Here is a 15,154-nt window from a genome sequence, read left to right as displayed (position 1 = left end):
GGTCCAGAGCCGGTTTTAGTCCACACGGTACTCCTGACAGAACCCAATACAGAACCTTCACAAGGAGCCATTGTTGGAATGTCAGCGTCTCTAATTCAAAACACACACGCTGCAGCAGGGGTGGCAGTATCCCGGCCCTCCTGGGGGTGTTTACAGAGAGAGCGTGTTGTCTTTCTCACGCCCCTGTCTACCATGGGTACAGCTCAGCTCGTCGCGTTTACTCACCCTCACACACACACACACATCCAAATAGTCGTGTGAACATGCAGGAACACACTCCTTCCTCTCTGTCAGAGTTCTTTAAGCCCTGTTTCCCTTCCTCCCACGGTCTCCTCCTATTTCTCACCTCTTCTTTCCTCACCCCTCCCCTGGCCTCACCTCACCTCCCCTCGCCTCACCTCACCTCCCCTGGCCTCACCTCACCTCCCCTCGCCTCACCTCCCCTCCCCTCACCTCACTTTCCCCCTCCCCTCGCCTCACCTCCCCCCCTCCCCTCGCCTTGCCTCCCCTTGCCTCACCTCCCCCCTCCCTTCGCCTCGCCTCACCCTTCCCCTCGCCTCCCCTCGCCTCACCTCCCCCCTCCCCTTGCCTCACCTCCCCCCTCGCATCCCCTTGCCTCACCTCACCTCCCCCATCCCCTCGCCTCACCCCTCCTCTCGCCTCCCCTCGCCTCACCTCACCCCTCCTCCCCTCCCCTCATCTCCCCCCTCCCATCCCCTCGCCTCTCCTCTCCTCTTCCCTACTCACCTCTCTTCTTCCCTACTCACCTCTCCTCTCCTCCTCTCATCTCCTCTAAACTATCTTTAGTAATGTTTTCCGAGCCTACCTCGATTCACAGCAAGCACCGAAGAGCGCGCGGACATGGAATCCTGCGGGCGCGCATCAGTTTGTGCGTTGATTTTACAAGCGTTGATTGGGACACTGCATTTATTTTTCCGGCATTATCCATCTAAATGAATGCACTGACCAATAAAGTTAATTGTAAAATAAAATATGTACACAGTAGATTTATACTGAGGCACGTGCCCCAGTCAGAAGGGTCTAGGGACAGCCCGGGCCAGCAGCAATCATGGGCGTGGAGCCAGAGATGGTGGGGTGGCAGCGCCATCTGCTGGTCAGGTCTCCTTACTACCACCGTGTCTGGCGAGACGGAGGAAGAGGAAACTGCCTGATGAGAATGGAGATTCGATTCATCCGAGAGAATTTGGTTGTTCAGTTGCGTTCTAGTGAAGGAGGTTCCTCTGCGGGAGAGGAACAACCTAGTCCCTGTCTCTCTCGTGAGGGAGGGCTTCTCATGTACACCAGGCACGCACACACACACACACACACACACACACACACACACACACAAATATAAACACCTTCCACACACACACATATAAACACCTTCCAGACTGCTGTGTTTTAGGAGGCTGCACTCCAGAATGTCTCAGACGACCATCTCAGAGGTCTCCCTGATGATCAGTCACTGACTTCAACCCTGCCAGGGCGTTCCTACGGTGTCTGTCGAGGGACAGTCCTTGTTTTTAAAAACGCCTTGTAAAACGCCAGGTACCCAGGAGCTAACAGTTCCTCCTGGTGAGACTCCAACACACAGAAAGGCCTAAACTTGTTTTTAAACTTTAGGACTGTGAGCGCCCTCTGGTGGCCATGAGAAGTGTAGCGCTCAGATCTGGTATCACCCTGCCCTGATCGAATAAGTCATGAACAAATGTACCTACATTTGCTTCCATCGGGTAGTGTATACTGGGTTATGTATCACATGCTAAATACATGTCTTCTAAGAACCCTTTTACAACGGCTGCATGTTTGGATACTTAGAAGTACACAGCACAATATCCACTAAGCAGACATTCACTTAGTAGTGAATGCTAAGTACAGTAAAGTACGTAGTGATACAACATGCTTCCGGCTAAGCAGCAGACTCTTGTATTCCAGTAGTGTTTATTGTGTTTGGGTGATACACCGGAGACTCATCGCTGCTGAGCTACAAAAAAAAAACCTTCTGGAAGTTTCTCCATTACAGACTGACAGAGGAATTACGAGTCACGACAGCATTGTAACACACGACTGGTGAGGAGGGGTCGGGCTTCATAGGACTGACATCATCTTCATCCCCATCATCATCGCTACTCATCTACGTCTCCCCAGGTTCAGCTTGAGAGCTTCACACAGGTCAGGAATTTGACTAAAATGGACCATAATATTTGGTTGACTTAAGGAATAGTTTCCTTAATACATCACAATTTTTTTTTGTTGAATATATCCCAAAGAAGCAAGACTTGCAAGTAGGCATTGAAACAGAACTAAATCTACATCTACAAACCTCTGCTAAGCCAGGGCTTACCAGCAGGGGACGCTGTCCCCAGTTCTCAGAGTGAACACAGGCCAGAGCCATAAGGACATTTACACAGAAGAAGAAGTCTGTATTGTAAAGGCTGGAGAAGCTCCTATCCCTCCTATCCCGGAGCCGCACCTTGCCGCAGGACAAGGTCAAGGGTCGGGGGTCAGGGTGGGGGTGGTGAGGATCAAGGGGGGGTGGGTCCGAGGGGGGTCAGGGTCCAGGGTCCAGGCTGGTGCCACTAAGTAGCATATCTCTTGGTCCACTGTCGTGCTATCCTGTCATGCTCCGCTCTGTTAGTCAGGTACTGAGTGGCTATGCTGCCCACCAGAGGGTCCGCTGGGGAGAGAGACACAGACAGAGAGAGAGAGAGAGAGAGAGAGAGAGAGAGAGAGAGGGAGGAACAGAGGGGAAACAATTACATTTACATTTAATCATTTAGCAGACGCTCTTATCCAGAGAGACTTACAGTAATTACAGGGACATTCCCCCGAGGCAAGTAGGGTGAAGTGCCTTGCCCAAGGACACACCATCATATGCACGGCCGGGGAATCGAACCAGCAACCTTCTGATTACTAGCCCGATTCCCTAACCGCTCAGCCACCTCACTCCTTAACCTCAGTGGTTAGCTTGGCTATCTCCAAGTTTGTCTGCGAGTTGCCATCTTGGCTCTCGTGTGCCTGTACATGGCAGCCATCATTGATCTAGCCTGAATGGGTGAGGCAGCCATCTTGGCTCTAGCCTGCCTGGGTGTAGCGGCCATGTTGGCTCCAGCGTACCTGGGTTGCAGTCTGTGAGCAGGGAGCAGATGGACAGCAGCACCTTGGAGATGGTGAGGGCCGGGCTCCAGTTGTCCTTCAGGATGTCCAGACAGATGACTCCCTGGCTGTTGATGTTACAGTGGTAGATCCTGGTACGAAAAGTCACCTGACACACACACACAGACGCGCGCACACACACACAGAAACTCATATCAGATATACTTGTTGACGATGTTCAGTGATGCAAGACTCTGTTCTTCACAAGCAATAGTGTGCATGCGTGTGTGTGTGTGTGTGTGTGTGTTTGTGAGAGAGAGAGATAAAGAGATGAAGAGATCAATTAAGAGAGAGTGTGTGGATATGTGGGTGTATTTGTGAGAGAGAGGTTGTGTGTGTGTTTGTGTTACCTTGGGGGGTTTGAAGGGGTAGTCTGAGGAGAAGGTGATGTCCAGAAAGAAGACCCCCCCCTCGTAGACCGACCCGGGGGGGCCCAGGATGGTGGAGCGCCACTCATAGATGTTGTCTCCCTTCGGACCAGCACTGAGGACACACACACACCACGACACCATAAGCAGGTAAGTAAGTGGGTTATACATGCTCTCCAGGTCTAGAGTGAAGGTTTGTAAATGTGACAGGAGATGGTATTTTGGTCCTCAAGTAGTGTAAGGTTGTTTTTCTGTTGTTTATTTTACAGATCATGAAAGTGCAGATTGCTATACAATGATGTGTCATAAATTGAAATCTGAAAATAGTTGAAGATTTTTTGAATGTTGGGACACTGTAAAATCAACTAGTAGAGACAAATCCTGAAAAAAAAACCTAGACTAGAAGATATGCCTTAACAAACCTTCATTGCTGTATTGAGTGCTAAAAATAATTGTTTATTATATTGAGTTCAACACTTTGACTTTTGTAATATGGAGGATTTTTTTTTTTTTGTGTTGCTAGTGTTTGCATTTACATTCACATTTACTCATTTTAGCAGACGCTCTTATCCAGAGCGACTTATAGTAAGTACAGGGACATTCTCCCCAAGGCAAGCAGGGTGCAGTGCCTTGCCCAAGGAAACAACATCATTTTGCACGGCCGGGAATCGAACCGGCAACCTTCTGATTACGAGCCCGATTCCCTAATTGTTTAGCCATCAGACCTCCCTGTTTGAGCTGTTTGTTGAGAAAGTCTCTCCAGAGAGTATCATGAAAGTCACCCACCTCTGTCTGGTACAACTCCTTCATCTCACATCACCGAGCACAAATCTGCATAACTGAATGTTTCCATTGAACTTGTATTGCATATGTGGAGTGTTGCGCAGTTGCGTTGATGCAAGAAGCGGCTCTACTAGTTGGGTGTGCTTGCCGAATGGCAAGGTTCAACCTATATTCTCTCTCATACTATTTTATTTTTGTATTTATTATTTTTCCACCCCTAAAAAAACATGAATTCTTGCACTACATAGTCAATGTCGGTGTCAAAATGTTCTCGTTGGTCCCGATTGCGTTGCTTGTATCCGCGCAAACGTTCCTTTTGACTGTTTAGGCCTAATTGTGAAGCTATTGAAAAGTGAAGCTAACGTTGGCCAGCTTTCTCAGTAGTTGGTTGGTGGACTCGTTGTTTCCTGAATAAAATCGTTTTCCAGAAGCACAGCCCTTTTAGTAGTGAGGTAGCATCCATGCAAGCTACAATTTCCCGAGCATTTCTGAAACTCAAGCTGCAGTCTGACATAACACTGTTAAGGATCATCGCCATACCTGGACTCTACTTTTCGTACCGGGGCTGCACAGTAGTACACGCCCATCTAGAGCTTGATGCTGTTAGAACAGGTGGGGTTTGTTTTTGAAGCAAAATTGGTTTAGGAGCATTGAGGGCAGACAGCACAGCTTGTTGTTCAATAAACAACTATACTGAACAACTGTCACCACAACATCTGCTTGACTGACAGTTGTATTGATCATTGAAATAACATTGAATTGGAATGATCTTGGTTCAATGTAAAAAAAAAGAAACAAGAAAACAACAGAAAGAAAGTGCTTTGATGTAGTAAACGACTTTTCTCGTGCTGCTGGAGCTTAGCTTGCTGCATTTCTTTGGGCGGTAGCTTCAGCTTAGCTCATCACACACGTAGCTTGCCCAGCACTGTGTAGGTGTTTTACATCATTATCTGTTGAATTAAACTGCATTGAGAAGGACTGTCTCTGTACATTACCGGAACAGTGAGAGTCGATAGAAGGAGGAGAGGATGGAGGGATGGACAGGAGAAGAGGATGGAGGGATGGACATGAGGAGGGGATGGAGAGGAGGTGATGATGGAGGGATGGAGAGGAGGTGATGATGGAGGGATGGACAGGACTGCTGTAGCAGCACACACCTGCAATTGGGAGGAGGATCCAAGGTAATCTCAGCAAGCTCCTTCTGGATCCTGAGGAGAGAGAGAGAGAGAGAGAGAGAGAGAGAGAGAGAGAGAGAGAGAGAGAGAGAGAGAGAGAGAGAGAGAGAGAGAGAGTTGGCCAAATACAAAGAATTCGCCTGTAACACTGTGGAGCGTCATGCCCAACCGCCCCCTCTAGTGGTGTCCAGTGTAACTGCAGGCAGGGCTGGAGCAGCAACATGGCCGCTTCGTCTTTGTTCTCAGGCTGAAGAGACTCACCCGGCAGCCCAACTTCAGAGCCCCGCTCCCAGCCTCCCTCCTCCCCCTGCTGCTCCCTCTCCAGCCAGGAGGAAACATACCCCCTGGAAGCCCCCCACTATCCTCCCCAGACTCCGCTACATGAACTTCTAACATACCAAATTCTCTTTTAAAGCTTATATGCAAATAAGGCAGGGAGGGAGGGGGGAGAGGGAGGGAGGGGGGAGAAGGAGGAGGAAGGGGAAAGGGTTGCACAGCAGAGCTCTGACAGAGTAACTAACAGAGACATCAGCCAAGGAGAGTTTGGAAAGCAGAGGACGAAATGAATACATGTCAGTGGAGTAACTTGAGTCCTACTGTCATCATCACAGTCCCCTGGAGCCTCTACGCTGGGGACAGCGTCTCCACAAGCCTGGGGACACGACCAGACATGGACCTCTCTGAGGGGGGGAGCGGCTCTCTGGGAGCGCCGGGCTCCTTATTTGGATCAGCAGGATTCAAGCTAGCTGATTGTAAATGAACTGAACTGTAGCTGATAGCCATGAATGAACCCAATCAGAGACACTTAGCAGGCGCTATGGATGTGTGGGATCAGGCGTTTGAGGCAGAGCTTATTCATATGTGGTGTGTTTAGAACAGGAAGATAGGTGACATCTGAGGGAAAGCCCATCTGACAGCCGCACCTCAAACTCCATGACAACCAGCAGCCTACCAGCCCAACAGCCTACCAGACCAGCCTACCAGTTCAGCAGCCTGCCAGTCCGGCAGCCTGCCAGTCCGGCAGCCTGCCAGTCCAGCAGGCTTCCAGTCCAACAGCCTACCAGTCCAATGGCCTACCAGCCCAGCCCAACAGCCTACCAGTCCAGTAGCCTACCAATCCAGTCCAGCAGCCTACCAGTCCAGTAGCCTACCAATCCGGCCCAGTAGCCTACCAGCCCAGCCCAACAGCCTACCAGTCTAAAAGCCTACCAATCCAACAGTCTGCCAGTCCAGCCCAACAGCCTACCAGTCCAGTAGCCTACCAATCCGGCCCAGTACTTTACCAGTCCAGCCCAACAGCCTACCAGTCCAGTCCAGCAGCCTACCAGTCCAGTAGCCTACCAATCCAGTCCAACAGCCTACCAGTCCAGTCCAGCAGCCTACCAGTCCAGTAGCCTACCAATCCAGTCCAGCAGCCTACCAGTCCAGTAGCCTACCAATCCAGTCCAGCAGCCTACCAGTCCAGCCCAACAGCCTACGTGTTCAGCAGTCTTCCAGCCCAGACTCTCAGTGGAGGGTCTATAGAAAGCTTCCTTCCACCACAACTACCTGACCTGAACTCTGCATCTAGGCTATACAGAGGAACATATATAGATTCAGTCTTATCATATGGTCGATAATGTCTATAATCTTCCCTGAGACTTTAACCAGAGAGAGGGGGAGGGAGAGAAAGCGAGGGAGAGAAAGAGGGAAAGCCAGCGGGGGTCTCTACCTCTTGGCGCTGGTAGACAGCTTGGCAGTGGTCTTGCTCGACAATTTGGTGCTCTTCTTCTGTTGCTGAGGAGGAGCGGGTGGTTTCCGCTCCTCGGTGTCTTCTGGCTCCGGCACCGGGGGGTCTCTCTGGTCTGCATCCGAGCTGCCACTGCTGGTGCTCGGACTCTCGTCGTCTGACCGCTGCCTGTCACTCGACATTCTCCCTTTCTGTTGCACAAATAGTTCTCGTCAGAGACTCGTCAAAACTTTGGTTGCACGTGATAAACAATGATCAATCAGCGACCCCGCGTGTAGGAGACATCAGCCGATATTTAATAACTAGGCCTATAATTGACACATTTTCGTCAAAACATGCCTGACAGTGAGAAGCTTGAAAATGCTATTAAAGAACCACCAAAGCTTATGGTGTGTTCTGGAGTGATTAGGTTAGGACAAATCTAATTTTATTCAAATACAAGAGTGACAGCATGTATTTAATCTACGCCTATCTGGGCTATTACATTGAGTTTCCCTTCATGAAACCGGACCAATTTTGTCTCGATTCTTCAAAGCTGTGGCAGCATGTAAACATTGATAATCTACATTGTAGAGAGTTTGTATCCGTGTCAATAATAATGTAGGCAGCGGTCTGCCTGTGACAGTGAGAGAGATGACAGTTTCCACAGTCTCAATTTGAGTGTCTAATACCCGCTAAAGGTGAGCTTTCCCCAGACTGGGTAGACGTGAGAAGCCACGCACTAATGCGAATATGACACAGAGCGCTTGGATTCATAACCACCAGCGCGCAAATATTGGTGGGAGAATGCGAATCGAGATCTGCAAGGAGAGCATTATTGCACCTATTCGCAGCGAGGGGGGCTGACTGGCCGAGCTACATAAAACATTCCATGTTTCCCTCCCTTGCGGGGGGAGAGCGTCGTCCCTGGCGACGAATACGATCGGGTGACTAAAAGTCATTTGACGCATTCTATTTCTCTGTAAAACAGTGCGGAGACGGTCTCCAAAGCCTTAGCGAGAAGAGGTTTGTTATGGTCGGAGACTCTCCAGTATCAGCATGGTGTACCAACTGATGCGTGAAGTCTGTCCAGGGAGCTCCCTCTAGACGACAGCGCCGAAAACACCGAGAAAGGACGACGTTTAGCCCCTCAGCCCCCACTCTCGCCGGTCCTAAGAGGTTCGACCTTACCTTAGTCGTGTTCTCGTCTCGGTCCGGGCTGGTAGGAGGGAGATAAATCCGGTGAAAACGGGGCCGGGAAGACGACGGTCTCCGGCCAAGCTGCGAACATTGGAGGGTAGGAAGGAGAGCGAGGACTGTAGTTTTGGTCAATGGCGGAAAGGGGGCGCTAAGTGGTGAGGACTTGTGGCTTTGAGTCAAAAAGATTCTCACTTCACAAACGCTCTCACTTTACACTTCTGTCATTGTTGAATTATTCCGAAACACTTATACTGTGAGACATAAGACGTAGTTGTCAGATAGAGAGCACTGAACACTGCAGTGGTATCCTGGCCTATCTGAAGTTCAGATATCTGGAGGACAGTAATACTCGAGTCGACTGTCATTTGATGAATCTGGGTATGTTTTACTTGATGACAGGAGGAAGAACGAACAGGCAGTGTAATCCGTTGCCCCGCTCCAATTAAGCACCTATTCATTTGTAAGTTGTTATCGCTCGTTCTACTGTAACACACGTTGCCGTTAAGACACACTGCCGTCAAGAATACACCGCAACAAAATGTTTACCGCTCTATTGCCACTCTGTTGTCAAGGGGGGTTTACCGAGTTAGGTTGCACTTAGGCTCCTCCAAGGTGAGTGCAAGCCTGTGTAACAGTCAACTTATCTACCATACTGTCACGTACAATTGTCCAGATGGCGTGGGTAAATACATTTCATTTACATACAAAGTTAAAGTACATTTCAAAATGGCCTAAAAGGATTCACAAGGTCCTAAGAACCAGATAGAGTACATATTAACATACGTGTTTCATGATACAGCTGGCTGCTGCTTGTTACAGACACACGCACAGAACTCTATTGTACATTCATATGCATACAAGTTTCTGCCCCTCTCCACCCCCAGGACACACACTCTCTCACTCTCTCACATGCAATAAGGTTGTAGCAGCACCAGGGCTTCCAGGCATGTAGACACAGTCCCTCTGCTAGACTGAGTCATTGGTACAACAGCCAAACACAGCAACCCACAGAACACTGTGATCTGATGTTCCTCTCTCTCTCTCTCTCTCTCTCTCTCTCTCTCTCTCTCTCTCTCTCTCTCTCTCTCTCTCTCTCTCTCTCTCTCTCCTCTCTCTCTCTCATTTCTTTCTTTCTCTCTCTCATTTCTTTCTTTCTCTCTCTCATTTCTTTCTCTCTCTCTCTCTCTCTCTCTCTCTCTCTTTCTTTCTTTCTCCTTCTATCTCTCTGGTAGGTGGGCTATTTCTGGATGAGTTTAAAGTCCCTCTAGGATCTGTGGGTTTGTGTGTGCGCGTGCGTGTGTGCGTGTGTTCTCCTAGCTCCTGGCAGCTCTTGACCATTGTTAGTTTATTCAACAGTAGTGTTTCTTCCACAGCCCTGGTCAGCAGCCGCACCATATACACTCGAGAGAGAGATTCGCTCCCGCTCTCTCTCGGCCCGTCTCTTCCCTCCTCTTCCGTTGCTTCCTTCCTTCCTTCTCTCTTTCCCTGTGGCTGTCTTTTCCTCTCCCACTCTCCTCTCTCTCAGCCCCCCCCCATCCCCCCATCCCCCCACCCCCTCTCCGCTCTCTCGCTCAGTGGGCTCCATTGTCTGAACCCTGTGTTATTACCACGGTGGAGGCTTCCTGCTGGAGAAAGTGAAATTTGCCTCATAAATAAAGCTCAGTAATTATTGCAGCTGAAAGAAGCTGGGAGGGAGAGAGAGAGAGGGAGAGAGACGGGGGAGAGAGACAGTGAGGGAGAGACAGAGAGAGAGAGAGAGAGAGAGAGGGGGGGGAGAGACACTGAAGGAGATAGGGAGAGAGAGAGAGAGAGAGAGAGAGAGAGAGAGAGAGAGAGAGAGAGAAAGAGAGAGAGAGAGAGGAGCAATAGAGATTCATTCCTCCTGCTGTGACTGGATGGCAGACTAGGAGGAGGGCCGAAGCTATCCTCTCTTTCCCTCTCTCTCTCTCTTCCCTCTGTCTCTCTCTCTCTGTCTCTCTCTGTGTGTCTCTATCCCCTCTCTCTGTGTCTCTATCCCCTCTCTCTCTCCCTCTCTCTCTCCTCCCTCTGTCTCTATCCCCCCCCCCCCTCTCTCTCTCTCTCTCTCTCTCCGCTCACTATCTCTCCCTGTCTCTCATCTGATTTCTACCGGGCTGGCTCTGGAAGGATGCATGGCCCACCTCAAATCTCACCTTGCCCATCTTATTGATATTGTGTCATCATGTATCAGATACACATCCAGGCTGGCCCATATGTTTCTATTAACCAGTCTCTACTGCCTAATCACACTCGGAGGACACTGGAAGAAGGCTGTTGCCCTGGAGCTGTTGAAGGATGGGAGACCCTCCAGAGTATAGAGGACTTGATAGCATTTCCAGCTCCAGACAAGTATACATCTTACTGTGGTGCTGGGTGGAAACCACCAAAAGTAGACACAGCAGTTTCGAAGATAGACAGGCAGAAGATAGACAGGTGGACAGACAGACAGACAGACAGACAGACAGACAGGTGGACAGGCAGAAGATAGACAGGTGGACAGACAGACAGACAGACAGATAGACAGGTGGACAGACAGGCAGAAGATAGACAGGTGGACAGACAGACAGAGAGACAGGTGGACAGACAGGCAGACAGATAGACAGGTGGACAGACAGACAGACAGGTGGACAGGCAGAAGATAGACAGGTGGACAGACAGACAGAGAGACAGGTGGACAGACAGGCAGACAGATAGACAGGTGGACAGGCAGAAGATAGACAGGTGGACAGACAGACAGAGAGACAGACAGACAGAGAGCATCAACACCGACCTCTTCAATTACCCCTTGCTCATCTTCTTTCACTCCTTCTCTGCTCCTCATCTCTCGATCTCTCGCCCTTGAAATCTTGTTTTCGGTCGCACCACGTAAACATAACATACACCCTTTCTTCACATATACGGTTTCACTTCTTCATTTCAGGTTTCCTCATGTCTGGGTCAGTCTGCCTCCCTGTTCCTCTAATGCCTGTACCAGTCTGTGGGCTAGCTTGCTGCATCTTGACCTTATGACCTTTATCCACAGTCTCTTGTCTGATACCCCGATCCAGTTGGAGGCCTGGTTAACTACGGTTACCATGCCAGCACCTGCTGTTGCCTGACTCTGATAGGTAGACTCAGGTAAGCCTGAGTTCAAACTTCATGACAGAAACCGTGATCGGCGAGGCTACTTTTAGCTCCTGTGGCGTAATAGCTAACACTCTTACCTGTTGGATGGAAGTGTCAGGTTCCGACGCTGTAGGGGTGTGTGGTCTGACAGAGGAACTGAAAATGCAGCTGAATGGTGAGATTGTTGAGGATATTCATAAGCCGATATGAAACACACACCGTCTGCTCCTTGTGAATGGCCCTCTCATCGAGTTTCCCTCCAAACCCCAATTTGGTAACTCGTCTCATTCGACTCAATGAATCCATCATTATCAGGTGTGCTAGATCAGGCATGTGTGGAAACCTACAGCATGGCTGCTCTCCAGGAACAGCGTTGGGCAGACCCGAACCACGAAGCTGTTAGGTTTGGGTGGTGAAATGATTCATCGGTGTTATATATTCATCCAGCAGAGGGCAGCAGGCAGCAGTACATGCTCTGCCTGGGTAGTCTCAACATCATGGCAGAGTACCGTGTCTAATCGGAGAAACTTGATACCTGAACTTTGAATTCAAAGGATGGATTTTTGTTTTGTTTGAGTCCTTCTTCTCCGCCACTCTCTCTCCTCTCATTTTGCTTATTTTTTCTCCTCCCCCCTCCTCCCTTTTCTCCCTCTCAACTCCGCCCCCCCCCCCTCTCTCTCTTTCTCTCTCTCTCTCTCCTCCTCCACCCCGCTCTCCTCTTGTCCTTTTGCCGCTGTGTTCCTGCAGTAGCCCTCGCCCACCACAGGGAGGCCCCGATGAGCTGTGAAACAGCTGGATTCCTCGTCCACCACAGGCTACCATGCAAGAGTCCACGATCCGACCAAGACCAAACGCTCAGGATTTTTAATAAAAATGTGTCGACAAACAAAAAGATGATAAACAACGGCATATCTACAAATAAAACTGGATCCACATCTGCATAATCGCATCATAAAAAATAATTTCAGAATAAATACTGTACATGTCCTTGGAAGAAGGATACGAGTGTTTGTCTCCTCCCCACCCACTAGTGTCTCATCAAACCCAACCAATCACAGAGCCGCACGGTGTTTGCTATCACTGGGCCACAGAAAAAAGGAAATGCAACAATCGGAAACAAAATCATCAAATATATCACTTTGTTAGAAGGGGAACATTTTAGTATTCGTCTATGTACTTTATGGAGTAGGAGGGATTGCTTTTAAAACTTTAGTTCTCCTTCTCTCTGTCCCCCCTGACAGAGGACATGCCACACAGTTGCTAAACATGTAAAGAAATGCACCAATGGGAGCACTGGCTTGGGACTCCGACAGCTTCTTTGACTTGCTGGTAGAAAGTCGGACAGTCATTGCTGCGTGTCTTCCATGTATTTGGCTGTGGGCAGAGCCAGGGCCATATATACAGCATAAGACATATTCCATATAAGGCCCTGGTAACCGACACTGTAGCATAGAAAACTCTGTTTCTGTACATTATTGCATCATAAACCCCAAGACTGCAGTTTCATTACGAATGAGGGATAGGAGAGGGAAGAAATGCCTGTGGGTGTTGTAGTCCTGCTAGACTGCAGGGTGGTGAGTTGTAGTCCTGCTGGGCAGCCAGGCGGGATGTGGTCGTTGTCCCAACAGGAAGTTGTCCTTGAAACTCGTTATCCAGGCCTCTCTCAGGTGCTGTCTAGACCTGTGCTGGGCTGTAATGCGGCAGCATCAACACGCTGTTGGTCTAGCAACACACAATGTCTGGCCGGGGTCATTCTCAATGAAAATGGCGCCTGATTCAAGGAATAATGTCATTCGAAAGTCTTAGTAATCACACCCTGACGGAAAATAGGTTGTTCCTGTAGTTTGTGACTAACATACTGATATTCTTTATTATAATACGCAGGGGAGGACTGAGATGACAACTGTCTGAAGAGGGGAAGGTTCTAACCAACAGTCTACTGTGTACAGCCCACAGGACTATACTGGGATAGACCAAGATTAGGCAGGACTGAAACAGGACTAGTCCAGAACAGACATGACTAGACCAGAACAGACATAACTAGACCAGAAGAGACATGACTAGACCAGAAGAGACATGACTAGACCAGAACAGACATGACATTTCCAGAATAGACATGACTAGACCAGAACAGACATGACTAGACCAGACATGACTAGACTAGACTAAAAACAGAGGTAATGGTGGAGTTTGAGACGTTGGACTGTTTCATACAAAAACACACAAACACACACAGACACACACAGACACACACAGACACGTTATAGTTGTCCATTCACCCAACAAGGAAGACTGGGATAATTCAAGTCATTCAGGAAGCGCAGTGGCGCTTATTACTCGAGCAGGATGTGACATCATTCTGATCCTCTGTCCTCAGGACCAGCCAGGAAGAGGCCTCTCAGCTCCCCAGGACACTGCGGACACGGAGAGCTGCTGACATCTGGTGCACTAACAAGTGCACTTCCAGTACTTAGTGCACAACGGTAGTACATGGAAGGGGTCTGGGGGAAATGCTCAGGACGGTGGAGGCCAGGCTGTGAGTAGTGATACTGTACTGGTGAGGTACACTGGGGGGATGGCTGAGCTGGGGCTGGAACTCTGCTATGTGTAGTCAGAGGTCTGTCTCTGCTGACGACAGGGCTCTCTCCTCCAGGTCTCTCTCCTCCAGGTCTCTCTCCTCCTGGATTCTGTCCTCCAGGTCTCTCTTCTCCAGGGTTCTCCAGGGTTCTCTTCTCCAGGTTCTTTCTCCTCCAAAACTCTCTCCTCCAGGTCTCTCTCCTCCTGGATTCTGTAGTCCAGGTCTCTCTTCTCCAGGGTTCTCCAGGGTTCTCTTCTCCAGGTTATTTCTCCTCCAGAACTCTCTCCTCCAGGTCTCTCTCATCCAGGTCTCTCTCATCCAGGTCTCTCTCCTCCAGGTCTCTCTCATCCAGGTCTCTCACATCCAGGTCTCTCTCCTCCAGAACTCTCTCCTCCAGGTCTCTCTCATCCAGGTCTCTCTCCTCCAGGTCTCTCTCCTCCAGGCTCTTTCTCTTGTCTGGTCTTCCCCACACTCACAGAGGGGTCTGGGCAGGGCAGCCCAGGCAGGGCAGCCCAGGCAGGGCAGGGCTCGGCTGGGTGGCTGGGTGGGTGGCTGGGTGGGTGGGTGGGTGGGAGGAGGGGGCAGGGCCTGGGCCGAGAGTTGTCAGCAGGAGGCTTGGTGATCAGTAGGGGGCAAAGAGGATGGAGCCAGTGGTGGGTCTGATGGGCCCCGGGGCGGCTCGGAGGAAGGAGTGGGGCAGGTGGCCGTCTGGAAGATGGAGGGGCTGGGTCGGGGTGGAGGGCGATGGAGGGGACAGAAGTGGGGCAGAACGGGGAGGACAGGAAGGTGGAGTGAGAGGCTTCACCAGGTCGGTCTGGAGGGCCAGCTTAGCCTGGAGGAGAGGAGGATGAAAGAGGAGGAGAGGAGATTACAAGAGAGGATGAATGAGAAGAGAGAAGGAGAGAAGTCCATTAGGATCATATACCCAAAGGCACACATATAACTCTCACACACACGCACACACACACACACACACACACACAGAGATGTGTATGGTGGGGTTGGCGAGTACGTACAGCAGAGTGTTGGAGCCACGCTGCTGCTTGTTGTAAGGGCTGTA

At 50.0% G+C, this 15,154-nt stretch overlaps 3 protein-coding genes across 3 annotated transcripts in view; 1 reads left to right on the top strand and 2 right to left on the bottom strand.

Moving 5' to 3' along the window:
* The window catches only part of cwc22 (CWC22 spliceosome associated protein homolog), a 140,835-nt gene that overhangs the window by 22,923 nt on the left and 102,758 nt on the right, over window positions 1–15,154 (top strand). The window lies entirely within an intron of this gene.
* On the bottom strand, window positions 1,928–8,543 carry ube2e3 (ubiquitin-conjugating enzyme E2E 3 (UBC4/5 homolog, yeast)). Its single transcript, XM_062457757.1, has 6 exons — window positions 8,385–8,543; window positions 7,197–7,401; window positions 5,468–5,518; window positions 3,510–3,642; window positions 3,121–3,268; window positions 1,928–2,680 (listed from the first exon to the last, which is right to left on the bottom strand). Exons 2-6 carry the CDS (start codon window positions 7,394–7,396, stop codon window positions 2,583–2,585), a joined length of 630 nt encoding a protein of 209 aa, XP_062313741.1. The 5' UTR covers window positions 7,397–7,401; window positions 8,385–8,543; the 3' UTR covers window positions 1,928–2,582.
* The window catches only part of znf385b (zinc finger protein 385B), a 12,372-nt gene continuing 9,583 nt past the window's right edge, over window positions 12,366–15,154 (bottom strand). Inside the window, 6 exon segments of the mRNA XM_062456280.1 lie at window positions 12,366–14,344; window positions 14,456–14,796; window positions 14,799–14,825; window positions 14,828–14,881; window positions 14,884–14,926; window positions 15,107–15,154. The exon segment at window positions 15,107–15,154 is cut by the window's right edge and continues 57 nt beyond it. Of these exon segments, the coding sequence (XP_062312264.1) occupies window positions 14,717–14,796; window positions 14,799–14,825; window positions 14,828–14,881; window positions 14,884–14,926; window positions 15,107–15,154 (252 nt within the window). The 3' untranslated portion in view covers window positions 12,366–14,344; window positions 14,456–14,716.

Source organism: Osmerus eperlanus, chromosome 3, assembly GCF_963692335.1.
Source record: "Osmerus eperlanus chromosome 3, fOsmEpe2.1, whole genome shotgun sequence".
Lineage (NCBI taxonomy): Eukaryota > Metazoa > Chordata > Actinopteri > Osmeriformes > Osmeridae > Osmerus > Osmerus eperlanus.
Note: the sequence above shows the minus strand (reverse complement) of the source record. Positions and strands in the feature narration are given on the sequence as shown.

Coding starts and splice junctions, on each gene's coding strand:
- ube2e3 (XM_062457757.1), bottom strand. CDS start 7,396: ATGTCGAGTGACAGGCAGCGGTCAGACGACGAGAGTCCGAGCACCAGC. Junction 5,519..7,196: donor CTGTCTACCAGCGCCAAGAG/GTAGAGACCCCC, acceptor CTCTCTCCTCAG/GATCCAGAAGGAGCTTGCTG. Junction 3,643..5,467: donor GATCCTCCTCCCAATTGCAG/GTGTGTGCTGCT, acceptor GTGTGTCCTCAG/TGCTGGTCCGAAGGGAGACA.